At 39.3% G+C, this 23,158-nt stretch overlaps 1 protein-coding gene across 7 annotated transcripts in view; it reads left to right on the top strand.

The window, feature by feature from the left end:
- The window catches only part of tenm3 (teneurin transmembrane protein 3), a 329,661-nt gene that overhangs the window by 211,465 nt on the left and 95,038 nt on the right, over positions 1–23,158 (top strand). For 4 of the 7 annotated variants that reach the window (XM_019879750.1, XM_019879747.1, XM_019879746.1 and 1 more), the window contains 10 exons: positions 3,223–3,342; positions 5,276–5,356; positions 5,469–5,593; positions 7,837–8,092; positions 8,702–8,803; positions 9,745–9,939; positions 13,084–13,284; positions 15,882–16,067; positions 17,832–17,858; positions 21,232–21,240. In XM_019879750.1, coding sequence (XP_019735309.1) covers positions 3,223–3,342; positions 5,276–5,356; positions 5,469–5,593; positions 7,837–8,092; positions 8,702–8,803; positions 9,745–9,939; positions 13,084–13,284; positions 15,882–16,067; positions 17,832–17,858; positions 21,232–21,240 — 1,302 coding nt within the window. The remainder of the gene's footprint in view (positions 1–3,222; positions 3,343–5,275; positions 5,357–5,468; positions 5,594–7,836; positions 8,093–8,701; positions 8,804–9,744; positions 9,940–13,083; positions 13,285–15,881; positions 16,068–17,831; positions 17,859–21,231; positions 21,241–23,158) is intronic. The other 3 variants (XM_019879749.1, XM_019879748.1, XM_019879752.1) reach the window with 1 other exon arrangement.

The following is a 23,158-nucleotide window of genomic DNA, read 5'->3' as shown; positions in this document are numbered from 1 at the left end:
CACTTCAAAAGCCATCCTCATGGGGAGCTCAAAATCGACAACAAAATCCGCTTCTGCATTGAGCATTTTCCTCAGGATAGTTTGGTGAACTTTGGTTGGAGACAACAGGGCTTCCATGGATAAGCTGTGTCTTTTAAATGCGGCAAATCCAGCAGTCTCCCTGTCAGCAGTCAAATTGCAGCCCCACTAATGTGTCTCAGTTTGCTTGTGTGCCAATTTCATGATTATAGCCCACAGTAAGGTTTCAATTTTGAAGCTGAACCTCTGAATGTGATTTTAAATTAAGTAGACTACCATTATTTTAAGTACATGTATGGACTGCAAACTTTGGTGGTCGAATTTGATTGACAGTTAACAGTTGAGAAAAGTGTGGTTTACTTGCATTTATCAGGCTTCATTTTAAAGCCTTGTTTTATACACTTGGAAAATATGTTTATGATTCAACTCTGGCAGGGTTGTTCACACTCTTCTCTGTGGGTCTTTATAGGTGCTTGTATCAGAAAATGTAGATGGTCTGAAATACGATCTTCAATCAAATCTGAACTTGAATTTTTTTTATATTCAATTTGACTTTTTTTTTCAAACAAGAAATTACAAAAATTCAGTTGTATCTCCCGGACAAATGTTTATCCATCATGAAATATAGAGAGGTGATAGACAGCCGAAATAATGTGGAAATCGTCCCAAATATTAATTTTAACTGAATGTTGTGATCTCTTCGGTATATGTGATGAGCAGAATAATGTTGCCTCGAGGAATTGCTATCGAGAAGCTCCGCATGGATTTAGCTGAAGTTCTATTTACTGATGTCATGTTTTCGTCTTTAAACTGCAAACTAATTGATTATCAATAAGATAAGATAAAATCAGAAAACCTTTATTTGTCCCACACTGGGGAAATTTGCAGTCTACAGCAGCAAAATTGGGGGGCGGGGGAGAAAAATAAATGTTTCAGAAAAGAACTGTACACAGTTCAATATAAGTGCAATATAAAATATAGCATAAGCAATAAATTTGTACAATAAATATAATAAATTAGCAATGGCATAGAAAACACAGCATAAGATGGCTGTGCTATTTACAATGGTTACAGGTTTTCACGTATGTTTATTCAGCGGCCTGACAGCAGTCGGTAGGAATCAGCAGCACTTCTTGCTTTTCTATATTGCCTGAATGCTTCATGACAAGAGATCTAACCTACCCATTTGACATCTTCTTTATGATCAAGCAACCAATAATTAGTGATTATGCCCAATCCCTTGGGTAATAATCACAAGAGGGAAACAAATGCCGTGTTTATTCTCTCTGTGGATCATTTCATGAGGACTTTAACACATCCAGCTCTGTTTGCTCATCTAATTAAATCAGGATACTGGCCCCAATTTTCATGTGATGTTGCGGAGGCGGATCAACCAAGAGTGGAAAAGAATCCGACCCCTCTCAAGGGAACTACTTTTGGAGCCGAAGCTGTGCATAGAGTCACATCTAACTATCTCAATGAAACCTCTTGACATCGCACAATAGCTCAGGTTCCTTTCTTGCAGGGATGAGAGTGGCTCGTAATGAAAAAAATCTGAAAATTGGCCGGGTGTCCCAGAAATAACACCAGACACCCCCCCCCCCCCCCCCCCAAATTTTCTCAACGGATTTGGAACAATATAAAAAAGATCAATTTTGACTGGAAAAAAGCGGAATTCCGCCAAAAAGCGGAAAAATCTCATCCCTGTTCTTGCCCGGGAAGTAACAATCCGAGCTCTGTCTTCACAGACAGTGCAGATGCGCTCAAGCTTAACAACTGGTACATCTTGATTTTTGTGCTGGTGTTTGGGGACTTTGGCAGACGGAACTGCACAATGCTGGGTGTTTTGGTGTGCCAACAGTGTTTCCTTTAACGTGCCTCTGGCTCACCTGACAAATTGGTGGCTGAAAGTAGAGTAAACTTCATGCCCCCTGCATGGTCTCCATTCTGCTTCTGCCATGTCAAGGGCCGTGTGCCTCTCGTGGGTCGATAGGTAATTGTAGGACACACTTCAATTGGCTGAGCCTGACGTTGGTTGTGTTCACACCCACAACGCCGCAAATCCCCTATTTCGAAAGCCGCCACTCTGCGTGCATCTTTGATATTACACTTGGTGTAGTCTGCACCTTTGCACAGTTAGACCTTGTGCCGGGCACAAATATAGAGCCCTCCATGCCCAGGGATCACACAACCAAGGTCTCTGCCCTCAGTCACCCCGAGTCACCCTGCACACTGCTTGTCTGTTACCACACCTAGAACAAGTTTGCTCTTTCCAGGATCAATGGGTCAAAGAAACCTCTCCACCACGATAAGGTGATAGAAAATTCATTCTGCAAAAGGTTGGTGGAATATCAAGGAATTTGTGGATTCTTGTACAGGGATCTAACAGCAAAAAAAATTAAAATGACAAACAAACTAGAGCTACTGACAAGTTGGGATACTGGCATGTTGCTGTACTGGTACATTGGAATTGGATTTAAAAATATATATATTTTACATAACGCGATAATAAATCTCCAACAAATGTTTTTATTTTTCAAGGACTGATATGTGTGGAAATTTAAAAAAAATATTTTACATGTTTTTAGACCCTCGTCTGTGTTCCCTTTTTGGGGTTTGGATCATGGCATGTCAGCAATCTTTGTCAACTGTGGGCCTCTTTGATACTCATTTGTGAGTAAGGGATACACAAATTAAACACATTGAGCTAAATTTACTCTTGCATTTTCTGTATATTTTAATTTTAATTGGAAACAGACACAAATCCATGTGCAGTAATCCCTCATACATAATCAGATCTCTCTGTCACTGCTCTTATTTTGTACAAAAACACAATAGTGTGTTTTTTTTTTCAGTATGAGCTTTTTTTTTTTTTTTCCCCAGGCACAGTATCATGTGTTGATGATTCTATTGTGCGCAGCCACTTGACCAAATAAAATGTAGTACAGTCAACACATCATGTTTTTTCAGAGTACTGTGAAGTTAGAAAGGTGTGCGGATATAAATGTCACCTTCTTACAATGTGCGTTCTTTCTTCTGGTGACCAAAATTGATAAAACTTCTGTACTGATTCATTCTTTTTTTTCCCCTTTGCCTTACCCCTTCCATATTTTCAATCTTCCCACAATTGCTTGCTTTTCATTTTCCGGTTCACTCACTCCTGCTCTTGGCTGTCATTTTCTCACTTTCCTCCTCTTGCTGCAGCGATGCACCTGTTTGGTCTGAACTGGCAGCTCCAGGAGAGTGAGGGATATGGAGCGTTTGAAAATGGAGGTGTGGGAAGAGATACGACTCCTAACACCTTTATGGTATCCACAGACAATGGTGAGTCTCTTTTAAAAAAACAAAAAAACAAAAAAATAACTTTGCAAATTGGTTTGTTTCACTACTTTCATAAATTCAAACAGAAATCTGAACAAATGGCTTTGTTTTTTTGTTTTTTTTAATATAATTGTCATGGCAATGACTCCTTTTGACTACAGCCTCTACTTACGAAATTAATTGGTTCCGGAAGAAATTTCTTAACTAGGTAGAGTTGTAAGTAGAGAGGCAGTTTCCATGTAAATGCCCTAATCCGTTCTAAGCCCCCCAAAATTCAAACATAAATGTTTTCTAAAGCATAAAAATACATCAAAATATATAACAAATAAATGTTACAAATTTGATTATTGCCCAATAAATGAGAGTTGTGCATAGAGTAAAAAACAAAGAATAAAGTAAAGAATAAAAATGATGGTAATTTAATTTTTAACTGCGTCCTCATCGTTGTTTGCCCTTTTTAGTTCATGTTCTCTCTCAGAAGCGGTTTTTGCCGGATGTTTTGTAAAGCACTGAGCAGAGGACGTCTGCTTTTGTCGGCTTTTAACAATCCTTCGAATATGTCCAAGGCTGGTGAACACTTTTTCTAGGGAATTCACATTTACGAATGACGAGGACGCTGCATAGAAACATATGTATCTATCTACACACATATACACGTACGGTAGAGGTCCCTCTAAGCAAGGGGTAGGGAACTCCGGTTCCTCGAGAGCGATATCCTGCCTGTTTTAGGTCCCTCCCTACTCCAACACACCTGATTCAAATGATCAACTCATCAGCAAGCTCTGTCAAGGCCTGAACAATTGAATCAGGTGTGTTGGAGTAGGGAAGGACCTAAAACAGGCAGGATATGGCTCTCGAGGAACTGGAGTTCCCTACCCCTGCTCTAAGCCAATGGGATGCCAGGAAGATGCTAGGTAATAGCCAATGGCAGAGCAGCTATAAGTATGTTGCGTTCAGGCAACTCGGAGCTGCGAATAGCAACCCATCCTGTATTTTTACCTTTTGTATCTTGAAATTTCTTTCGTGACTAGAGGCAATATTGTCCTGTTCAGGCGTTTCGTAACTTGAAAATTTCGAATGAAGAGACATTCGTAAGTAGAGGTACCACTGTATATACTTGCATTTAGCTCATTTAAAGAAAATCTAACCTGGTTGTTGTTCACATCATGGGAACTAGGGAGAGAGCAATATATTCTGTCACCATAAAAGTGGTCGAAACAAGACATTTATTGGATCTTGTAAAAGCAAAAGTTACCTTGGCTGTCGTATTTATTGTGTGTGAGCCTGTTGGTTTGATTTATCAAGGTTTTTTTTTTTTTGGTTTTTTTAATGAAAAGCCAATTAATAAACTTTCTCAAAACAAATAATCCCACAGAGTCGTAAGATTTGTTATGTGTTGCAGGTTAAATTCATGTAACGGCCAGTCTGGACTGGGATAAGTGTGTGGGCACAGATTTCACTCAATGTCGGTTTATTCCCCAGATGTTGTAATTGTTAAAATGTAATTGCTGAATGCTACCCCTTGAAAATTGACATTGTTTCTTATCCTCTATCCATTTAAAACTGTACATGAGGCACCAAGTTATCATTATACACATGAGTCAATAAGTGTGACAACTGTGGTTCTATCATTGAGTCAACTGTAAGCGAATGGATTTTTTCTCACAAGGTATTCACATCGACTCAAATACCGTATGGCTGCATTAAGAATGCAGGCATATCGAATTGTCATCAGTTTTCCTCATCAAATCCAAAGGTCACAGTACACCAGGGTGCGGAGATCACAGACTAACTTGTGGTTTAATTTCTCACTGTGATATCACGATCAAAATGTTAAAGATATACTGCACACTGTGACCCTTACCTCGTGGATACTGTCAGTGCAAAGTGAAGCTACCTGTTGCAGGTATAATGATGTTTGTTTGCTTCTCTGCAGGTAAAATTCTTCTCGAAAATAACACGGTAGACACAGGAAAAGTGGATGTGGGTCGAAGAGCAATTCAAGATGTCCCACCAGGTTAATTACTCACTCACATGCACTCAAAGAGCCTGTGTCAGTGCCGTGCACCCACATCACTGTGAGTCATTGATTCAGACATCCATGCTTTATTTTTTTGCTCTCTTCGAAGGTGTGTTTTGGAGGTCACAGCTTTACATTGACCAACCACAGTTCCTGAAATTTAACATCTCAGTGCAGAGAGATGCTCTTGTTGGAGTGTACGGGCGCAAAGGATTACCACCCTCACACACGCAGGTACGACCAGTTCAAGAGTTTTCTTTTCATAACACTAAGAGCAAAAGAAACACAAAAATGTACAAGGTTATATGACTCTTCTTTGAGACTTTCAGCCTTTAGCGAACAGAAAGTGTTGACTAATTCTGCATTCTCATTTACCAAACCCAGATGCCCTTTGGTAACTTTGGGAGTTGATCTTGGTCAAGTGCTTTATGGATTCTTTGTTCATAATGAGCAGATAAGCCTCTTACAATCCAAGACATTTCATTAATCACCACACTTACATCTCTTTGTGGTGAATCCCATCTTCTGTAAAGAAACTAATCCACTTATCTGGAAAAGACACATTCTTGCAACGCTATCCCTATCTCACAGCCCAATGTTAGCACTTAAGATAATAGACAAGGATGTGTGTCCTTGTCATAATCACTCTCATCTAGTCTTTAATTTTGATTTTTTTTTTTTTTTTTTACCTACACTTAACGAGAAGAAAATACATTTTTGTATATGTGCAACTCAATATCTATGGTCTATAATGCTAAAGCTGTTTTAATAACTTGATGTAAAATTCCAGTGTCATTGAAATAGGGCACAACCCATCAATAACAAGTGATGGATCATTAAAGTCATTGAGATATGTTTCAACAAAGCTGTGATCAGATCAAACCGTGAAATTTCCCTGGCCAACTAAGGAATGCTTACTACGCCCACTCAAAGGGCCATCACCACACACTGCAAAATATTTTCGAACCTTAGTAGCAAAAAAAGACAGTTGGCCACTCACCCCCGCACGTTGGACGATTTGATATCGGGATGCTATAGTATACTTGAGCTGTGTGAGCCTGTAGCAGGTTGAAGGCAACCCAAGTAATGCATTATGTTGTATGGAGAACCACTTTTTTAAATCTGTAAACAGATAGAATGTCAGTCAAGGGAGACACAGGTTGCTACGTCATGTTCCAGATATTTGAAAGAAATAAAAGGCATGGGTCACATTGTTCAGATAGGTTGGAAATGAGCAAAAAAAAAAAAAAAACTGGTAGATAATTGCAATCTGTTTGACAATACATTGCTTCTGCGGGTGATTCCGATGATTTAATGTGTCACCGCCACAGACTTTGCCTCTCACACATGGGCTGTGTAAGCTAGCAGCAGACTCCTGAGTTAGCTCAAAAGCTAACAACTTCAACCTTACCTCGAACACTGCTAGTTTTAATAGATTCATGTCAATGGCGAGAAACAATAGCCGCAGCACAAAGTGAAGCTTCACTGGCAGAATATTATGTCAATTAATGCGCAGACAACAACTGTGTACCAACAACAACTGTATCTATTAGGGAACAACAAATACCACAACACTGCACTGTGTTGTTATTCAGTCAAGTGTCATAATTTATACAAAACTGCCACAGCTTGGTGAAGCATAGCTAATGGTGAGTGACATTTTTAATCCCAGCTAAGTAGATTTGGTTACATCATCAAACCCACTTGCTTCTTCGCAACTGACAAATACCTGCTGAGTAACATGCACAATAGCGATTTCATGTTTTGCCATTGTGTCTCAGAACTTGTTTTTTATAAAAAGAACACCATGCGCTGAAATGAAAAGAAAAAAACCGAGTGTGACACTGCAAGAAGCAATCGTTGATAAGAAAGAAAGGTCACGTCAGGAGTTTGGCAATGTTCTGGATATTTCAAGTAGTTGAAATGTGTTGTGATGGTTATTTTTTTCATTTTCTGAGTTGATATTTCTTTATGTAAGAATGACTAAACATTTTTATTTTTCATGTCGCAAATTTTGTCTGCTCTGGTTTCTTTGGTAATAAAAATAATTTGCACTATACATGCATTTTTATATGTTGGTATGTGGAACTTGCTTCATAGGAACAGATTCATTGCAGTTGTGGACAAAATATTTTGCACATTTTGGTTAAACATGTGTTTATTTAATTTCTACAGAGACCAGTCTGTTTATTTGACTTTTCATAGTTGTGTTGTCCTCTTTTTAAATGTTAACATCCCTGGCATTTATTTATTTATTTTTTCTTCACAATATCTCAGTAATAATGCGCCATGGCCTTAATATGTGAAGACATTGTGCAGTCAAATTTTTGATATCCTTTTTTCTCAAGTTCTTATTGATATGTTGTAAAGAGTGATCTTAAAGTTAATATTGTATTGTATTGTTGAAAAATGTGTGATTGGAAAAAAAAAAGTTAATGAAATTTGCTTACATTGGTGGTGTCACACTTATCTTCCAGTATGACTTTGTGGAGCTGCTTGATGGAAATCGACTAATTTCCAAAGACAAGAGATCCATGAGTGACACAGAGATGACACGTGTACACTCGCTTGGTGCTTTTGAAAAGGACCCCGGAGGAGAGATCCGTCACAGGCGATCGGTGAACACACACGAGGCTGGCTTCATCCAATATCTGGACACAGGCATTTGGCATCTGGCGTTTTACAACGATGGACGCAATACAGAACAAATGTCTTACAATACTATCCTCATCGGTAAGTCTTTGCTCGACGTAATCTCATGTTCCACATAAAATGGTCAACACATTCAAATGTACTTAGGTAGGGTATTTAAACCTTTAAATCACCAATAATGATAACCTGTAACCTGATAACATGATAAACTGTCCACGGTAGTGACCATTGTCCCTGGAAGGGTTAAAAAGATGAAAAGATATTTGCTATTGTGCGCATGCCAAAGGAACTACAGTATATTCAGTGTAACACCTAACCACAAGGACAAAGAGAATCATTTGGAGAATAAGATATTTCAGACAGCAACAACAGCAAAAAAAAAAAAAAAAAAAATACAGTTTGCATCTCATAAAACACCAAAATGCATACTATAGTTTATTTTATAAAATACTGGTGTTGTCTATGATGCGCAGTGGAGAGACAAAAATGGTGTTTGATGGCGAGAATGAGAAGGAAGCAGGATAATTGGGTGTAAGAATCTGTTGATTGGACTGACTCGCTGTAACTATAGCAACCGTAGCAGACGGCTCTTTCAATGTGTGTTTTAGTTCTCACGATATATAGTTCCATATCCTGCCTACCCAATTAACTTGCAACCTTGCACCACCTCTTTGCTTTTGTCTACATCAGAGTCGATTATGGAGTGTCCCCAGAATTGTCATGGAAACGGAGATTGTCTCTCAGGAATATGCCATTGTTTTCCTGGATTTCTGGGCCCTGACTGCTCTCGAGGTACGCACACACAGTCTGCCTCCCATATGGAAGGTAATTGCTGCGAGTCGTGAGTGTGACCTGGACATGCTGAATGAATGCCATTGAATACTGTTAAATTTGACTGTGGAGTCAAAGCCATATTTCTTGACAAGCTTTGACATCTGCCGGGCCACTGCCACAAACCCCCCACAACACTTCAGTGGCTCCACTGCAACACCTCCCACACCCCCAACCCACTCTCCTACTACACCCCAAGCTCATATCTATACAGTATATGCTGTATCTATGGAAGCAAGTAAGTGTGAATTGTTAGAAATAAACCCGCCTCACAATTTATGCAGGAGAAATGTTTTTTTTTTAAATTCCGGCCTCATGTTTTACAATAAAATGAATATATTCGCAGGCCTCTCTGTTACATATGGACTTTCTACAAAGATCCAATGTAGTAGCTTCATTAACTTAAAAACATTACTATTACTATTGTAGCTTTAGCTTGTATTGGAGTAAAGAACTGGACATCACTGACCTGTTCATTTCCTACAAACAGCCCCCAGTACAATAATAGGCATATTGTTAAAATAATACCTCTCAGAAAGTATGAAAACAAACAGAGAATTATTATGGTAATGGCAAATTTAAACAGCCGCTGCTGCATCTTATTAGATTGTGCACTTGGTAGGTGGCTCATATATTTCTGGCCAGTATGTGAATGTCTGAACACGTGGGGTTGCCTCACATACAAATCAAATGAAAATGATGTTCTGTTTGCCCCTGTGCATTATTGTCGCGGTGTGTTATTTATGTTAAAAACAGAAAAGTAAGCAAGTCTACGTTGTGGTGTCACCCACTGCTGTAGTCGGAATACGACCACAAATTTATTAACTTCATTGTTCTCCTGCAGTACTGAGAGAGTTGGACTTTTACATTTCCAAAGTGATTTACACTTGTGTCCTGTACAGCTTCCTGTCCCGTGCTGTGCAGTGGGAATGGCCAGTATTCCCGCGGACGCTGCCAGTGCTACAGTGGGTGGAAGGGCACAGAGTGTGACGTGCCCTACAACCAATGTATTGACATCCATTGTGGAGGACATGGCATTTGCATTATGGGCGCCTGCATCTGCAATACTGGTTATCAGGGAGACAACTGTGAAGAGGGTAAATATGCAATACACAGCAATTCGAGAATGGCTCTCAAACAATTTATAATGGAAAATTAAAACTGTGCTAGGGTGAAAGTGTCCACTTCAGAAAGCTTGCAGTAACTGCACATGCGATGTTTTCAGTGACGTTTTAACGTTGAGTTTCACACCTGTGTAAAAATAGCGTAACCACTCTGAACATTATGATCGAAAAACAACTTTTATGACTCCTCCCACCCTCTATCCACTCTTAATTGTCACACAAATGTAAAAACATATTAACCACTTCCATTCAGTAAAAGCTTTAATTTTCAAAAGAAGTAATTACCTATGTGTGGCGAAAGGAGTTCTTATAGATTTGCCTTATCTTTACATATATAGTATGTTTCCAAAGCCTGGCCCTTCTTTTCGAATAAGTGTCACAAAAGCTGCAAACTGGCAAATAAAAAAAAAAAAAAAACGTTTTTTGAAAGATGCTACTAAAAAAAAAAAAAAAGAGACCTTCCTAACAAACAGATGAACAACCATCCACGGGTAGTGTATAACATTGATAACAGACCACACAATTTGAAGTGCAATAACTGAAGTGCATCATACAGAAAAGAAAGCACATCAGTAGTCATTATCAAGCACAGTTTACATGTTACACATTCAAGCTTCTCAAGTGGACTTTCAGATTGTGGCTGTTATTCCCTTTGAGAAGTATTTCACACATATCAACCAGTTCTACGATAAGGCATTTTTCTGTGACAGTCATTATCAGATGGATAAATTTAGACTGCACAACAGATTGACACTTTTATCTTCTTTCGTTTTCTCCCACATTCACGAGTGGTGGGATTTCATAAAAAATGTTCGGTGTTGAGTTTAGCTGCAACTTCTTAAGCCTGGTTTTACAGCATCCATTTGCTCATATATGCAATACAATACAATACATCCTGATTTATATAGCGCTTTCACAGCAGCTGCAGCTTTACCAAAGCGCTTAACAAAACAGTTAACATAAAGTAAAATAATAAACCCAACACATAACATAAAACACGTACAGTCGTGCAATCCTAACCACTTTTCCGGCATACACTTTATTGTTTAAAGCAGTTTGAGATGAAAGAGGAGAGAATCAAAGTGTCCTTTCACCAGTGGAAAGGCACATCATCAGTGATGTGCCTGAGATCATCGGGGGTTTCGGGTCTTCCAACATCATACCCACTTACTCAGGTGACCCAGCCAGGGTTGATCAGACCCCCGGCTTGTGTCCCAGTACAATTGGCCCACGGATGGCTCCTCTGCTGCCTCCTTAGTGGCCTGGATGGCCTTCCTTTTCTCTGCACCTGCAATGCCAAGTAGAGTGTGAGCACCTTGCACAGTGAGCAGCCAGCAAAGCCCCCACACCCCACTTCAATGGGCTCACAGCGTGCCTTCCAGCCTCCTCTTTGGCATTGCTCCACTAGCTCTCGGTACTTTGACCGCTTCCGCTCATTCGCCTCCTCTATGCGATCCTTCCAAGGAACTGTCAGTTCTATCAATAGCACCTGCCTTGAAGATACTGACCTTATTTGTGGGTGCTTTCGGAAATATGCCCCTAAGTGCACCATTGCTTCCTACTGAACATTCAGAACCTCATAGTGTTGCTCAAGTATGCCGTTTGATTATTCAGAGTGTCCCAAAAAAGAATGTCGGAGCTCAGTACAGATGGAAACAATTCAAGCTTAAGCTACTGCTTTGTGTACAACATCGGCTAAGTTCTGAAATTAATGGGAAGCAGTTACACGGTGCTTCACCAAACCAACACACAATCAGTGTTGTTGGGGCGTCAGAGTAAATATCTGAACAAGCGAAAGAGTTCTGAATAGACATAACTTGTGCTTCTCACTGGTTGGGCGATATGTAAAGAAATATTCTATCATGATGTAGAACGTTTTATATCACGGTCGCGATATACTCCATTATATTTTCAGTTATTCCAAAAAATTATAAGACACACTAGTGATGAGAAAATGATGCTTCAAATTAGCTTCATGAACCAGTTGTTGAATTTTTTTTGACTCCTCTCGATGGCACCGTTGGTATAAATAAATGAGGTTTAAGAAATTGTAAGTCATGAACTTTCAGACTAATGTTGAATCCAGTTATTTGTTAACACAAAAATTGGTCACCAGATCGCCTGTGATATTCAAACTGTTTTATTTGTCTGTCGGAGGAGCCTGTCTTCTTCTCCACTCAAAGAAAGTTGCATGGTGAAAAAAAAGCATCCGAGACACGCGAGGCAACGCAATATTTCATGTTCGATCGCAACCTAGCACAAGTCACCGGACCAGCCAAACTAACAAAAAGTGTGGTTTGCAAACCAAAAAATTTGGTACGCTTTGAATTAAACCTGTATATGAAATTAATTGACCGACCTAAACAAAGAACATTTCTCTTCAGTTATAGTTTGTTTTACATTTTTTTTAAAACATTATGTAATATACTTGTTTTTATTTTATTCTGGGAACAAAAATGTGGGGTTTTTTTCAATTTTAGTTTTTGGGCGGGGTGTGGGGGGCAAATTTCATTAACTATAAATAACCTTGATCTACTCAGAGATACCGGGGCAATGGTCAACAAAGACTTGGGTACTAGTTGTTTTAAACATGCACACATTGTTCACACTCAGCGGAGACCATAATTAGATTAGTTTCAGATTAATCCAATCCTCTGTTTAATTAATCCTTTTTGACTGAGTGAGTTAAGAAGGCTGAAAGAGGGAGTGAAAGAGGAAAATCTCCCCGAAAAAAAATAAATTGTGAATTTCTGTGACTGTGTGTGCACTTTAATCCTATTTACTAGTGCTCTGTCTGCAAATGATGTTAAATATAGCATGTAGGATTTCTACGAAAAATCTGACAAATGACATGGATATCTATGAGGTGAGACACATATTACCACCAACAGGTGATTTTCATATCTACTGAAATTCGTTTGTTGATACCTGTAGATGGATTGCTTGGCATTACATTTCATATCATGCAGCAATATGCAACTGATATTTTAGTTCATCTTCTGTGTGCAGTTTGTAATGTGTATAATGTGCCTTCTTATTGCTCGGGCTATTTTATGAAACAGTTGGAGTCATGCTTAAACTTCTTTTTAAGTGTATTCTTTATTTGTTTGCCTCCAGTGGATTGCATAGATCCCAGTTGTTCAGCCCATGGGGTGTGCATTCATGGCGAGTGTCACTGTCAACCGGGCTGGGGTGGAGCCAGCTGTGAAATTGCCAAGGCTATGTGTCCAGACCAGTGCTCAGGTCATGGCACATACAACACAGAAACCAATACCTGTACCTGTGACCAGAATTGGACTGGGCCAGATTGCTCCTTAGGTGCGTATCATGTCATACAATGGCCGTAAGCATAAGTGTGTGTCTAAGTGGCTTAAAGTATGAGGTTACACACATAGTAATGTGGTTATCAGAATTAATTGGCTCATATAAAGAGTGATAGCAGAAAACAAATGCATAGCAATTACACAGCAGATTACTCTTTGGAAGATGTATACCCAAAGATAAAAATAAGCAAAAACTATTTTTACGGTGAATGTGGAAAGAAAATGTGTTTTCTAATATTTAGTAGAAGCATTTTCAGATTCAGGTATGCTATACTGTGACAACATTCACATGCATCAAAACCAAGATCTCACCTGACATCAGCTTGTACAACTTGTAAAATCAAAGCTTGGGGCACATACACAGCATAAAATTTCCATCCATCCATCCATTCATTTTCTGTTCCGCTGAAGCATGGAGGGGAAATCACACATAGGTGCACCATCGGGGATGCAAGGCGGTCTCCAATTTTCACTTAAAGTGGCCGACTACATCATCGGCAAGGGAGATCTTTCAGTTTATACTATACAATTACACTTTGTGCGCACCAATCTCATCTCTGGGACCCCACCGAGTCAATTTCTGCTTCAGCAATGTCAAGCACTGGTGCGCTTCCACCGCCCTGAATTTAATAGGAATGAGGGGAGCGCGTTTTGATTGTCACAAAATGGCACGCAACGGCACAAATGCCCCTTACCGACCAATTCTAGCTGTACAAAGTCTAGGGAAATATCAAAAGAAGGAAAACTCCACCCATGTGCACTGTTAGGCTGTGCTTTGCACTACACCTGCGCTCAGCACAAAACCAGGGACCATCTTTTATTGGTAACTTCATTGAAAAAAAAAAAAATCATAATATCTCCACAGGAAATCTCGAGAAAAGGACCTAAGACCATCAATCCATCCGTCCATTTTCTCATCGGCTTTATCTTCACAAGAGTCACGGGGCGTGCTGTCGCCTATCCCAGCTGTCTTCGGGCAGTAGGCGGGGACACCCTGAACTGGTTGCCAGCCAATCGCAGGGCTCACATAGACGAACAGCCATCTGTGTTCACAATCACAACTAGGGACAATTTAGAGCAGTGGTCCCCAACCACCAGTCCGCGGACCGGTACCGGGCCGCACAGAGACACACCTGCGAGCTGCGAGCAAATTCACTCTATCAGAGATTGCAGAAATATGCGCGACTCTAGCCAATGCACACGATTGTTGAAATTCAATTTTTGTTGTATAAAAAAAAAAATGAAACAAAAATAAATAATTTCACAACTTTGTTCACTATTTATATGACCTGTAACCCATGTCCAACAGGGGCAAACACGCTAGAAATGGACTAACGTTGCAAACACAGGAATGCTGCCAACAAACAAAAAAGTGCAAACAAAAAAGACACACACACACACACACACACACACACACACACACACACACACACACACGAAACAAAAGAAAACTGCAATGACAGCAACAAAGTGGAAGTAAAGGCTGCGGAAATCCAAAACACAACAACTCAAAAACGATGGCATTAAACAAAATTATATAAGTTCACGCCACAAAAGTTTGCTCGGCCACTGAGCAGGACCAGTCCTGTGAGACCAGATCCTCTGGAAAAACATGAGCATGATTGCCCGATTAGTAGGTCCTGCAATTTGCCTTCTTTTGGAGAAAGTAAAATGTACGTTATACTTCATGGCTTTTTTCTTTTCTTTTCATGGATGTTATCTTTGACTATACTATAATAGAGCAGCGTAGTGATATGGTGCGAACCGCATTTGTAAAAGCTTGTACGATGTCTAATTTACGCAAGACATACAGTGAGTACAATTACACGATAAACAAAGGACGGTGGTAAGTGGAAGTTCACGTGAGCCTAGAAAATGGGAAAGTTCTGGTCTCACAGGACTGGTGACCCCCTAGTGGCCTGGCTAATTTCCGTTTAGTGGTGTGAACTTGCATAATTTTTTTCATGCTGCCGTTTTGGAGCTGATGTGACTTGGATTCCTGCAGCCTTTTTTGTTTTTTTTTTTTGTTTTTTTGCATTTGTTTTGTGGTTTGTAATGTTTGTTGCTATGATTGCAGCATTTCTTTCTTGCATTTGTGTTTTTCTACATTCATGCGTTTAATGTATTTGTTTGCATCTTTGCAAGCATTTTGTACTTGCAGCTTTTTTGTTTTGCAGTTGTTTTGTGTCATTCTTAGTTTGCATCTTTGTGTTTGCAGCGTTTGGCCATTTGCCCCTGTCGGTCACCCTAGTATATGATTATTAAAAAAAAAAAAAAAACAGCGAGACAAAGGAGAAATAAAGAACTGACATGCACAAATGTGCAAAACTCATCCAGTAATTGGATATTCGGCAGTCTTTAAAACTAATCAATCACATTCAAACTCATGGTAACTAGGAGTTAGCAATTACCCGTCACCTTTTAAAGTACATGTACTGAAAATATGCATTAGTTGTAAGTAGGAAGAAAGTGGTCTTCCTGCACCATAACCACATCAAGCACGCTTAACTTACCGTTGCTCTTGATTTTGTGTTGCATGTTAATGCATATATCATTTATAAATCATCGAATATATTTTCATTCTCTCAACAGAGTTGTGCGAAGTGGATTGTGGAAGTCATGGCATTTGTTATGGTGGTTTGTGTCGGTGCGAGGAGGGATGGACTGGAACTGTCTGCGATCAGAAGGCCTGCCACCCATTGTGTAGCAAGAATGGGGTGTGCAAGGAGGGCAAGTGTGAGTGTGACCAGGGCTGGACTGGGGAACACTGTAATATCGGTAAGTCCATCTTGTCTGCACACACACACACACGCACGCACACACACACACACACACACACACACACACACACACACACACACACACACACACACACACACAATTGCATGAACACGAACAAAATGCAGTGGAGCAGAAAAACTAGAAAGAATAATTAATTCTTAATTTATGGAACTCATAATAGCACAAAGGAAATTCAACATGCACTCTGCTGTTTATTTTGTGTTGCATACGCTACACACCACAAACAACCAGATAAAACACATTGAAGATGGTCTAGGAGAGCTTCAGAGTGAAACAGAGCTGCACCACTTGAACTAGGGGTGGGGATGGTGTCTTGGTCAAGGGCGCCACAACAGTAGCCAGCTAACAGACTACCATCTCACCAATTGCCATTTTTTTCCACATATTTGTCCATAGCAGGACGTAAACCCGTGACCCTCCGGTTCCAAAGCCCTTACAGATGAGCAACTGATGCCCCAATACTACTTTAAAATGTTTCCACGCAATTCCACACATGAGAAGTAAATTTTACGTTGTTTCATGACATTAAGACCTATTCTATTGTCTACTGTAAATCCCACGTTGTCCTTTTTATTTGTGCTGGGTCCCTGAGGTACAGACTGCACATTTTTATACACGGTCTGATTTCAGATGAAAGTAGTTAGTGAAATGGGCGTCCGTAAGTACTTGACCCGGTTAGGGATGATTAAAGGGATGGACGAAAACTCACTTCCATCCTTGCTTAGTTCGCCCTTTTAAAAAAAAAAAAACATCTCATCCTCCATCCCCAAAATGGGCATCCGTCCAGGACGGAATGCCTATCTCCGGTAAAAGCACGTAGGCTGTTCCTATTTCTCTCAACCATATTTCAGTCTGCAGTCTATCGACCTCAACTTTAAATTACAACACCGTGTTTGTTACTGTAGCAGAATGGCTCTTCTCTGAAGTGACATGGTCCTCCTAACACTTCTGAAAATGTAAATGCAAGAAGAAAAAAAACAGTAACCAAACAAGGGTTTATAGCTGGAAGAAAAAATACCATTTAACAAGCTTGAACATTTGGGACTGCATGACCGAAGCCGCCACTTAAAATGCTATTTGTTGTCAAACAGACTGACAGCAACTGTTTCACTGTCAAGTAGCTGCGAATTGGTGTCAGTTATTATCACTTAAACACACACATTGAACTGACTCACAGTGTGCAGGATGCTGACAGAGAACAACAAGATGAGGAGAAATCCATTTTGTGCTGAGCCAACAAGCCCCTTGTTTATTTAGAGAGATTGTACACTGAAGCTGATGAGCAGCTTCACATAAAACTGACAAGACTTCTTCAATCCTATCATTTCGAAACATCACACGCACATCACACAGACTTTGGGAAGTGTTGACCTCACTGTGGAATTGTTTCCGCATTCAATTGTTGTCCTTTTTAGATGACGACACAGCCAGCATCTGCTTTCCTACTTGCACATATTTACTGTACTGAACCAAAATGAATTTAATGTCGTGTTTAGGATTTGTTTCATCTGGACCAACTGTTTGATCGTACAAACCTCTATAATTAACATACCTTTATTTGTTTTCTCAAACTTCATGTCATATTTGATATTTACTTCTGACATCACATGCTGAGTAACTGATTTAATATCCTATGAAATGGTGGTATTTCTTTTTCCCAAACAGCCAGTAGTCTGCACTAAAGACTTTGTTTTTATCTTCTTCCTTTCTTTCTTTCTTTCTTTCTTTCTCTTTAAAAAGCTCACAATCCGGATATTAGAGTAAAAGGTACTGTACTCCTTTAACCTCTCCCACCGGTCGTTCCTTCTCTTCTCATTCGTTGCTTTTCCCATCACAATGCTCTGACTATTGCTTTTTTTTTTTCAAGCACGCATCTGTTGGCAATTATGATCTTGCTAAATAAATACAAGATAAATGTAATGCAACCATCACCAAATCCACCTCATGTAATACCTTTTTCGTGTTTGACTGGGGTTTAGAAGTGGGGCAATAATTTCCGACATTCTGGGTGAGGAGTACACTGACCAAACCATAATGAGATTAAGAAAATCCCCAAATTATAGACCCCCCAACCCCCCACTCCCTTCGAAATAATTTGGAATTCATTTTACATTACCCTTCACAATAAATTGCTTACTTGATTTGGGCAGAAAAAATGCATGGGAAATGCATGTGCATTTTGCTGCTTTGCAACTCACAAAAAAAAAAAATATATGATTCCTACTTGCCCAATAGCTTCTTTATGAAATTTTTGACTCAGTGATACAGTAGATAGAGCGGATCCTTGGTTCATAAATGCCCCTTTGTTCAATAACATGCTTGTTTCTGAAGAAAATTCTCAGATGAAAAGGCTTCTTGTTGACAAAATCTGCTTCAGTTGGCAGACTTTCAATGTCAAAATGGAACACTCTATTGTGCTTTTTCCTCACAGAGCAGCACCATCCCTCCTGCATTATTATATAATTCTACACATACGGATATATATATATTTTTGGTTTTTTTTTGTCATCAACATATCTTCCAAGAAAGTGAATATTGCACGTTTTTGTGCTTTTAGGAATGGAAAGTGTGGCGATTCCATTGGTGTGTGGTCAGCTCAGGTTAGCGGGGCTGGGCATGTGCCGCCACACATTATTGAATTGTTTTATCCGAAAAGCTGTAAACACTGCTTTACACTAGTGCAGGGGAAACGATTTCTGTTCCCACGATGACAGAAATAAAATGTATAACTTTTAGCGTTTCACAATTGATCTTGAAGTAAAATTTACAATGTGTTTAATATCCTCTGCTAGCTACACATTTTCCAAATTCAATGTTATCCCTCCTGTTTACTGTACAACAGTAACATTTTTATTTTTTTCCATTTTCTAAAAGTTTGCTATTAATGTGATCTCCATCCAAACACAAGCACCTTAGTGGCGACTAATTTCTGTATCCTTGCTGTCACCTGAAAACCCACCCTGTCAGTGGCTCCAAAATTACCTCTTCGTTTTTAGTACATTGACCTGGAATTATGACCCATCCCCCTTTTTAAGGGTTGTGAAAAATGTAAACACACTGTCGTATCCATTGTTACTCTGCCTTTCTTGAAAAGGTAAATTATCGAGATGTATTATGGTGAACTTTGTAATATTTATTCAGAGTAGCCTCAGGGTAGCCAGGGCAAATATTTTCCTTCTTTCGACCAGCTCACTATCACGCAAAGTTATTAACTTTCTGATATAGTTGATGACGTCTTGGCCCTGCTGTTGCGTTTGTTTTTTGTTCTAAGCTTTAGCCTTCTGTCCCTCTGATGTTGTTATGCTCTGCTCCCGCGTAATCGCACTTGAACAGCTGTCGGTCACGTTTGTTTATTTATTTGTTTATTTATTTATCTATTACAAAGCATTTGGTAGACTCTATTTTTGTTATTGGTGATGTTCTCTTTGTATAAAATTGACTCACCATGCTGTGGCAGTATTTGAATCACGTGAAGCTAATTTTGAGCTTGAAGCATATATGTTAGCCAAACAGCTTTAGGCGCACTGTTCCATCACAATTACACATTTATGTGTTTGTTTGTTTGTTTGTTTGTTTGTTTATTTCTTTATTCATTCATTCATTTTTGCAGAAACTGTAGTTCTTAACATTTTAGGACTTGATAGGGGTCTTCACTATTTCATTATTATACAACAAAATGCTCATTGTCTCCTTTGTATGTCTTGGGATGCCTGTCTTTTCATTTCCACTTTAAGCTTACAGTTTGACATATCAGTTCATCGGTTTTAAGATTACTTCAGATGTTCTTTTCTGTTTTTTCATGACTCTTTGTTTAGGCGATACAGACTAAGCAAAAAGTCAACACTTTGGTCCCTGCTCCTATTTTTCATTTTCATGAGCTGTATTCAAAGAACACTTTTTCACATCCACAAAAAGCATCTCTCTCTCTCTCTCTCTCTCTCTATCTATCTACCCACCCAGTCAGGTTCGGCCTTATCACGTGGTGTGCAGCGGGCCTTAAATGAGCAGTTTTATTACACGTCACAATGCCGCAGATGTCGCAGGTTTTGAGCACGCAGTTGACTTGCTGACTGCGGGAATGTTCACCAGAGCTGTTACTCATGAAGTGAATGTTCATTTCTCAGGTGGCATTTGCGTTGTGTGGGTGAGGCCTTTGCTAATGTCAATGCTGTGGATCACGGTTCCCTATCGTGGCTGGGGTTATTTTATGGCTAAGCGTATGTTGTGAAAAACAAACACAGATGAATTTTATTGAAGGCATTTTGTTTGCACAAATCCCTGTGACGAAATCCTGAGGAAAATTGTTTTGCCATTGATCCGCCACCATCACCTCATGTTGCAACATATGATAATGCACGGCACGTCATTGCAAGGATCTGTACATGATTGCTTGGAGGTGGAAAACAGCCCAGTTCTTGCATGGCCAAGATACTCCTCAGACATGTCACCCATTCAGTGGGTTTTGGATCCTTTGGATCAGCGCACACAACAGCTTGTTCCACAACAATTTGGCACAGCCATTGAAAGCATTCGACATACCACAGTCAACAACCAAATCAACTCTACGCAAAGGTATTGCACTGTGTGGAGCAAATGGTGGTCACATGACATTCTGATTGGTCGTCTGAACCTGCCCCACACTCCCGGAGCCCCATTGTAGTAAAACTGCACATTTGAGAGCCCCCTTTTGTTATGGGCAGTCTATGCCGCCACTTTTGCAAAAATCCCAGTCCAAACAGCATCCCGGTGAGTGGTTGGATTTCCTCGACAAAGCACCCGTGCTCACTGACACAGATTTAGACAGATTTGTGAAAAATATTGGAGTGAACTAGACCTTTTCTGTACATAGAAAAAAGTAATTGTTTTTGAGCTGAGCGTCTGAAAAATGGGAGCAAAATCAAACGTTTCGTTTTTATCTGTGTCTGAATGCCGACATCAGAAATAGTGACTGCTCCTCTTTCTTTGTCAGTCTTTCCTTGGTGGCTGCACTGCCATGACCCCAGCTCTTCCTACTGTTCTCTTCTTTTGGCTGCAGATTCCATCTCTCTGTTCATTGCCGAGTGTATTTGCTGCTTTTGTTCAATTTACGTTTTTCCCTAATTTTCCTCCCTCTCTTCCTCGTGCCCTCTCCTTTTCTCAGGATATAAAGGTAATCTATTCATGTCAAAGGCTCGTTTACAGGCTTGAATGTCCCAAAGTACTTCCAATGCTATGTTTGTTTGTATGTCTCTTTAGTTTTTCTCTTCCATGTAATTGTATTTTTTTTTTTTTTTTTTGCTTCACCATTATGATGTTTCTCATGTTATACGTATTTATTTTTGTAATTGTCTTTTAATAATATTAGTTTAATGTTTATGTATGGTCATTATTTTCCTGGTTAGGAATGGTGCGTCCTACTGTCGATATTCACACACAGCACAGAGAGTCTAAAATGTGCCGTTGTTGTTCTCTTGCACTCGGGGACCTGATGTACATGTTTGTGTTCAGTTAGCCACTTGCTGTCCCTCTGTCTTCACGCTACCCTGTCCTGTGCCTCCACCCTTCTTCACCTAAAGCTCCATTCCTCCATTTCTGTCTCTTCAGCGCTTTTGTTTTTGAATTTCTTGTTTTTGCAATTTAGTCTCTCTGAGTAGTCTGCGGTCATGGAATGCTTCACAGAGGCATCGAGTAGAGTCTTTAAAGCATGCAGTCCCATACATATGACCATCCTCAGATTTTATGTGTCTCTCTTTGCCGGTTGTGTTTTCACATGGATTCAAACCTGTGATTTGTCCCTCCCACACTGGCATACATTACACTGGTTTGCATCAAAAAAGAAACAAGTCATCTTGCCCCATGGGTTCCTGTTTTTCTTTAGCATTGCTATGTATTGTTGTTGTTGTTTTTTTATGCAGACCAGTGTTAATGAGTTGAAGAAAACGGTGTTGATGGAACAAATGAACTTCATCTTGAGGAAAGGTTAATGGTTCAACTGGTTGCCTGGTTTTTAATTTAACTTGGATTTGGAGAATATGTTTTGTGGTAACACTTTTAAATCATGTTCTTGTATTTTCCATCGCCGTGTTGTGTAATTCAACAATAATTTGTTTTTAAAGCCACTACACTACATGTACTGTTTGGCTGCAGGATATCCAAGCGGTTCATGTGAAACTACAACATTTCAGTGTTTGTCTCACGTGTGATTTAATTGAGCTCATTTGGTGGTTTACAATAGAACATTTTTGTTCCACACATTGGGCTTGAACCAATATGGGTTTTTGAAGACAGGTGTTTTTTGTTGTTGTTGTTGTTTGTTTGTTTTTGTTCTAATTTTAATCATGCACAGTATATGGGCCTTATTATTGAAATGTTCTATGTTTTCTAGCAAATACCTTTTTCCCAGGTAAATTTGTAAACCAAAATACAAAATACATGTTTTTTAACTTTTTTCCCTCAAAATTATTATACATTAACTCTGTAGTCAGATTATCAAGGTAACTAGAATGCATTGGAGCTATTATACTATAATAAATCCACAGTGCCGGTTTTATGTATTGTATTGTTTTCGCAACTAAACCGTGCAAAGGGTAACATTAAAATTGTCTGGAGGGTTATATGCTTTATGAGCATTTAAAGGTTTATGGTGATGAGAGTGTGTGCCAAAGAGTAGAGTAATTCATGTCACCCTCAATACTGTCGATATATAATGCAAAACAACATTGAAATTAAAATACTGGTAACGCAAATCTACCCAGATCATGGAATGGATTGTGTTTGAGGTTCTTTGTTGTATACATTGACTATATGTATACAGTACTTTCCTCTACCATGATTATTGGACTAATCTGTTTGCACAAATAATTTCTCATTTATGCATCTAATAATTCTTGCCTAATTTATACCTTGAGCATAAGCATATGTCGCATTCTACTCATTGATCGGCATACTATATTTTTAAATGATTTGTTAGCCCAATATGTTTTTTTTTTCTCCTTTTTTACAAACAGTTGCTGTGTTAAATAACTTAATGATGTAGATCACAAAATTGTGCTTCTGTTTCATCAGCTTGAGTCTGAAGTGCGCTTTAA

Source organism: Hippocampus comes, unplaced genomic scaffold (assembly GCF_001891065.2).
Source record: "Hippocampus comes isolate QL1 unplaced genomic scaffold, H_comes_QL1_v1.1 scaffold158, whole genome shotgun sequence".
Taxonomy (NCBI): domain Eukaryota; kingdom Metazoa; phylum Chordata; class Actinopteri; order Syngnathiformes; family Syngnathidae; genus Hippocampus; species Hippocampus comes.
This window is presented reverse-complemented; position numbering and strand designations above follow the sequence as displayed.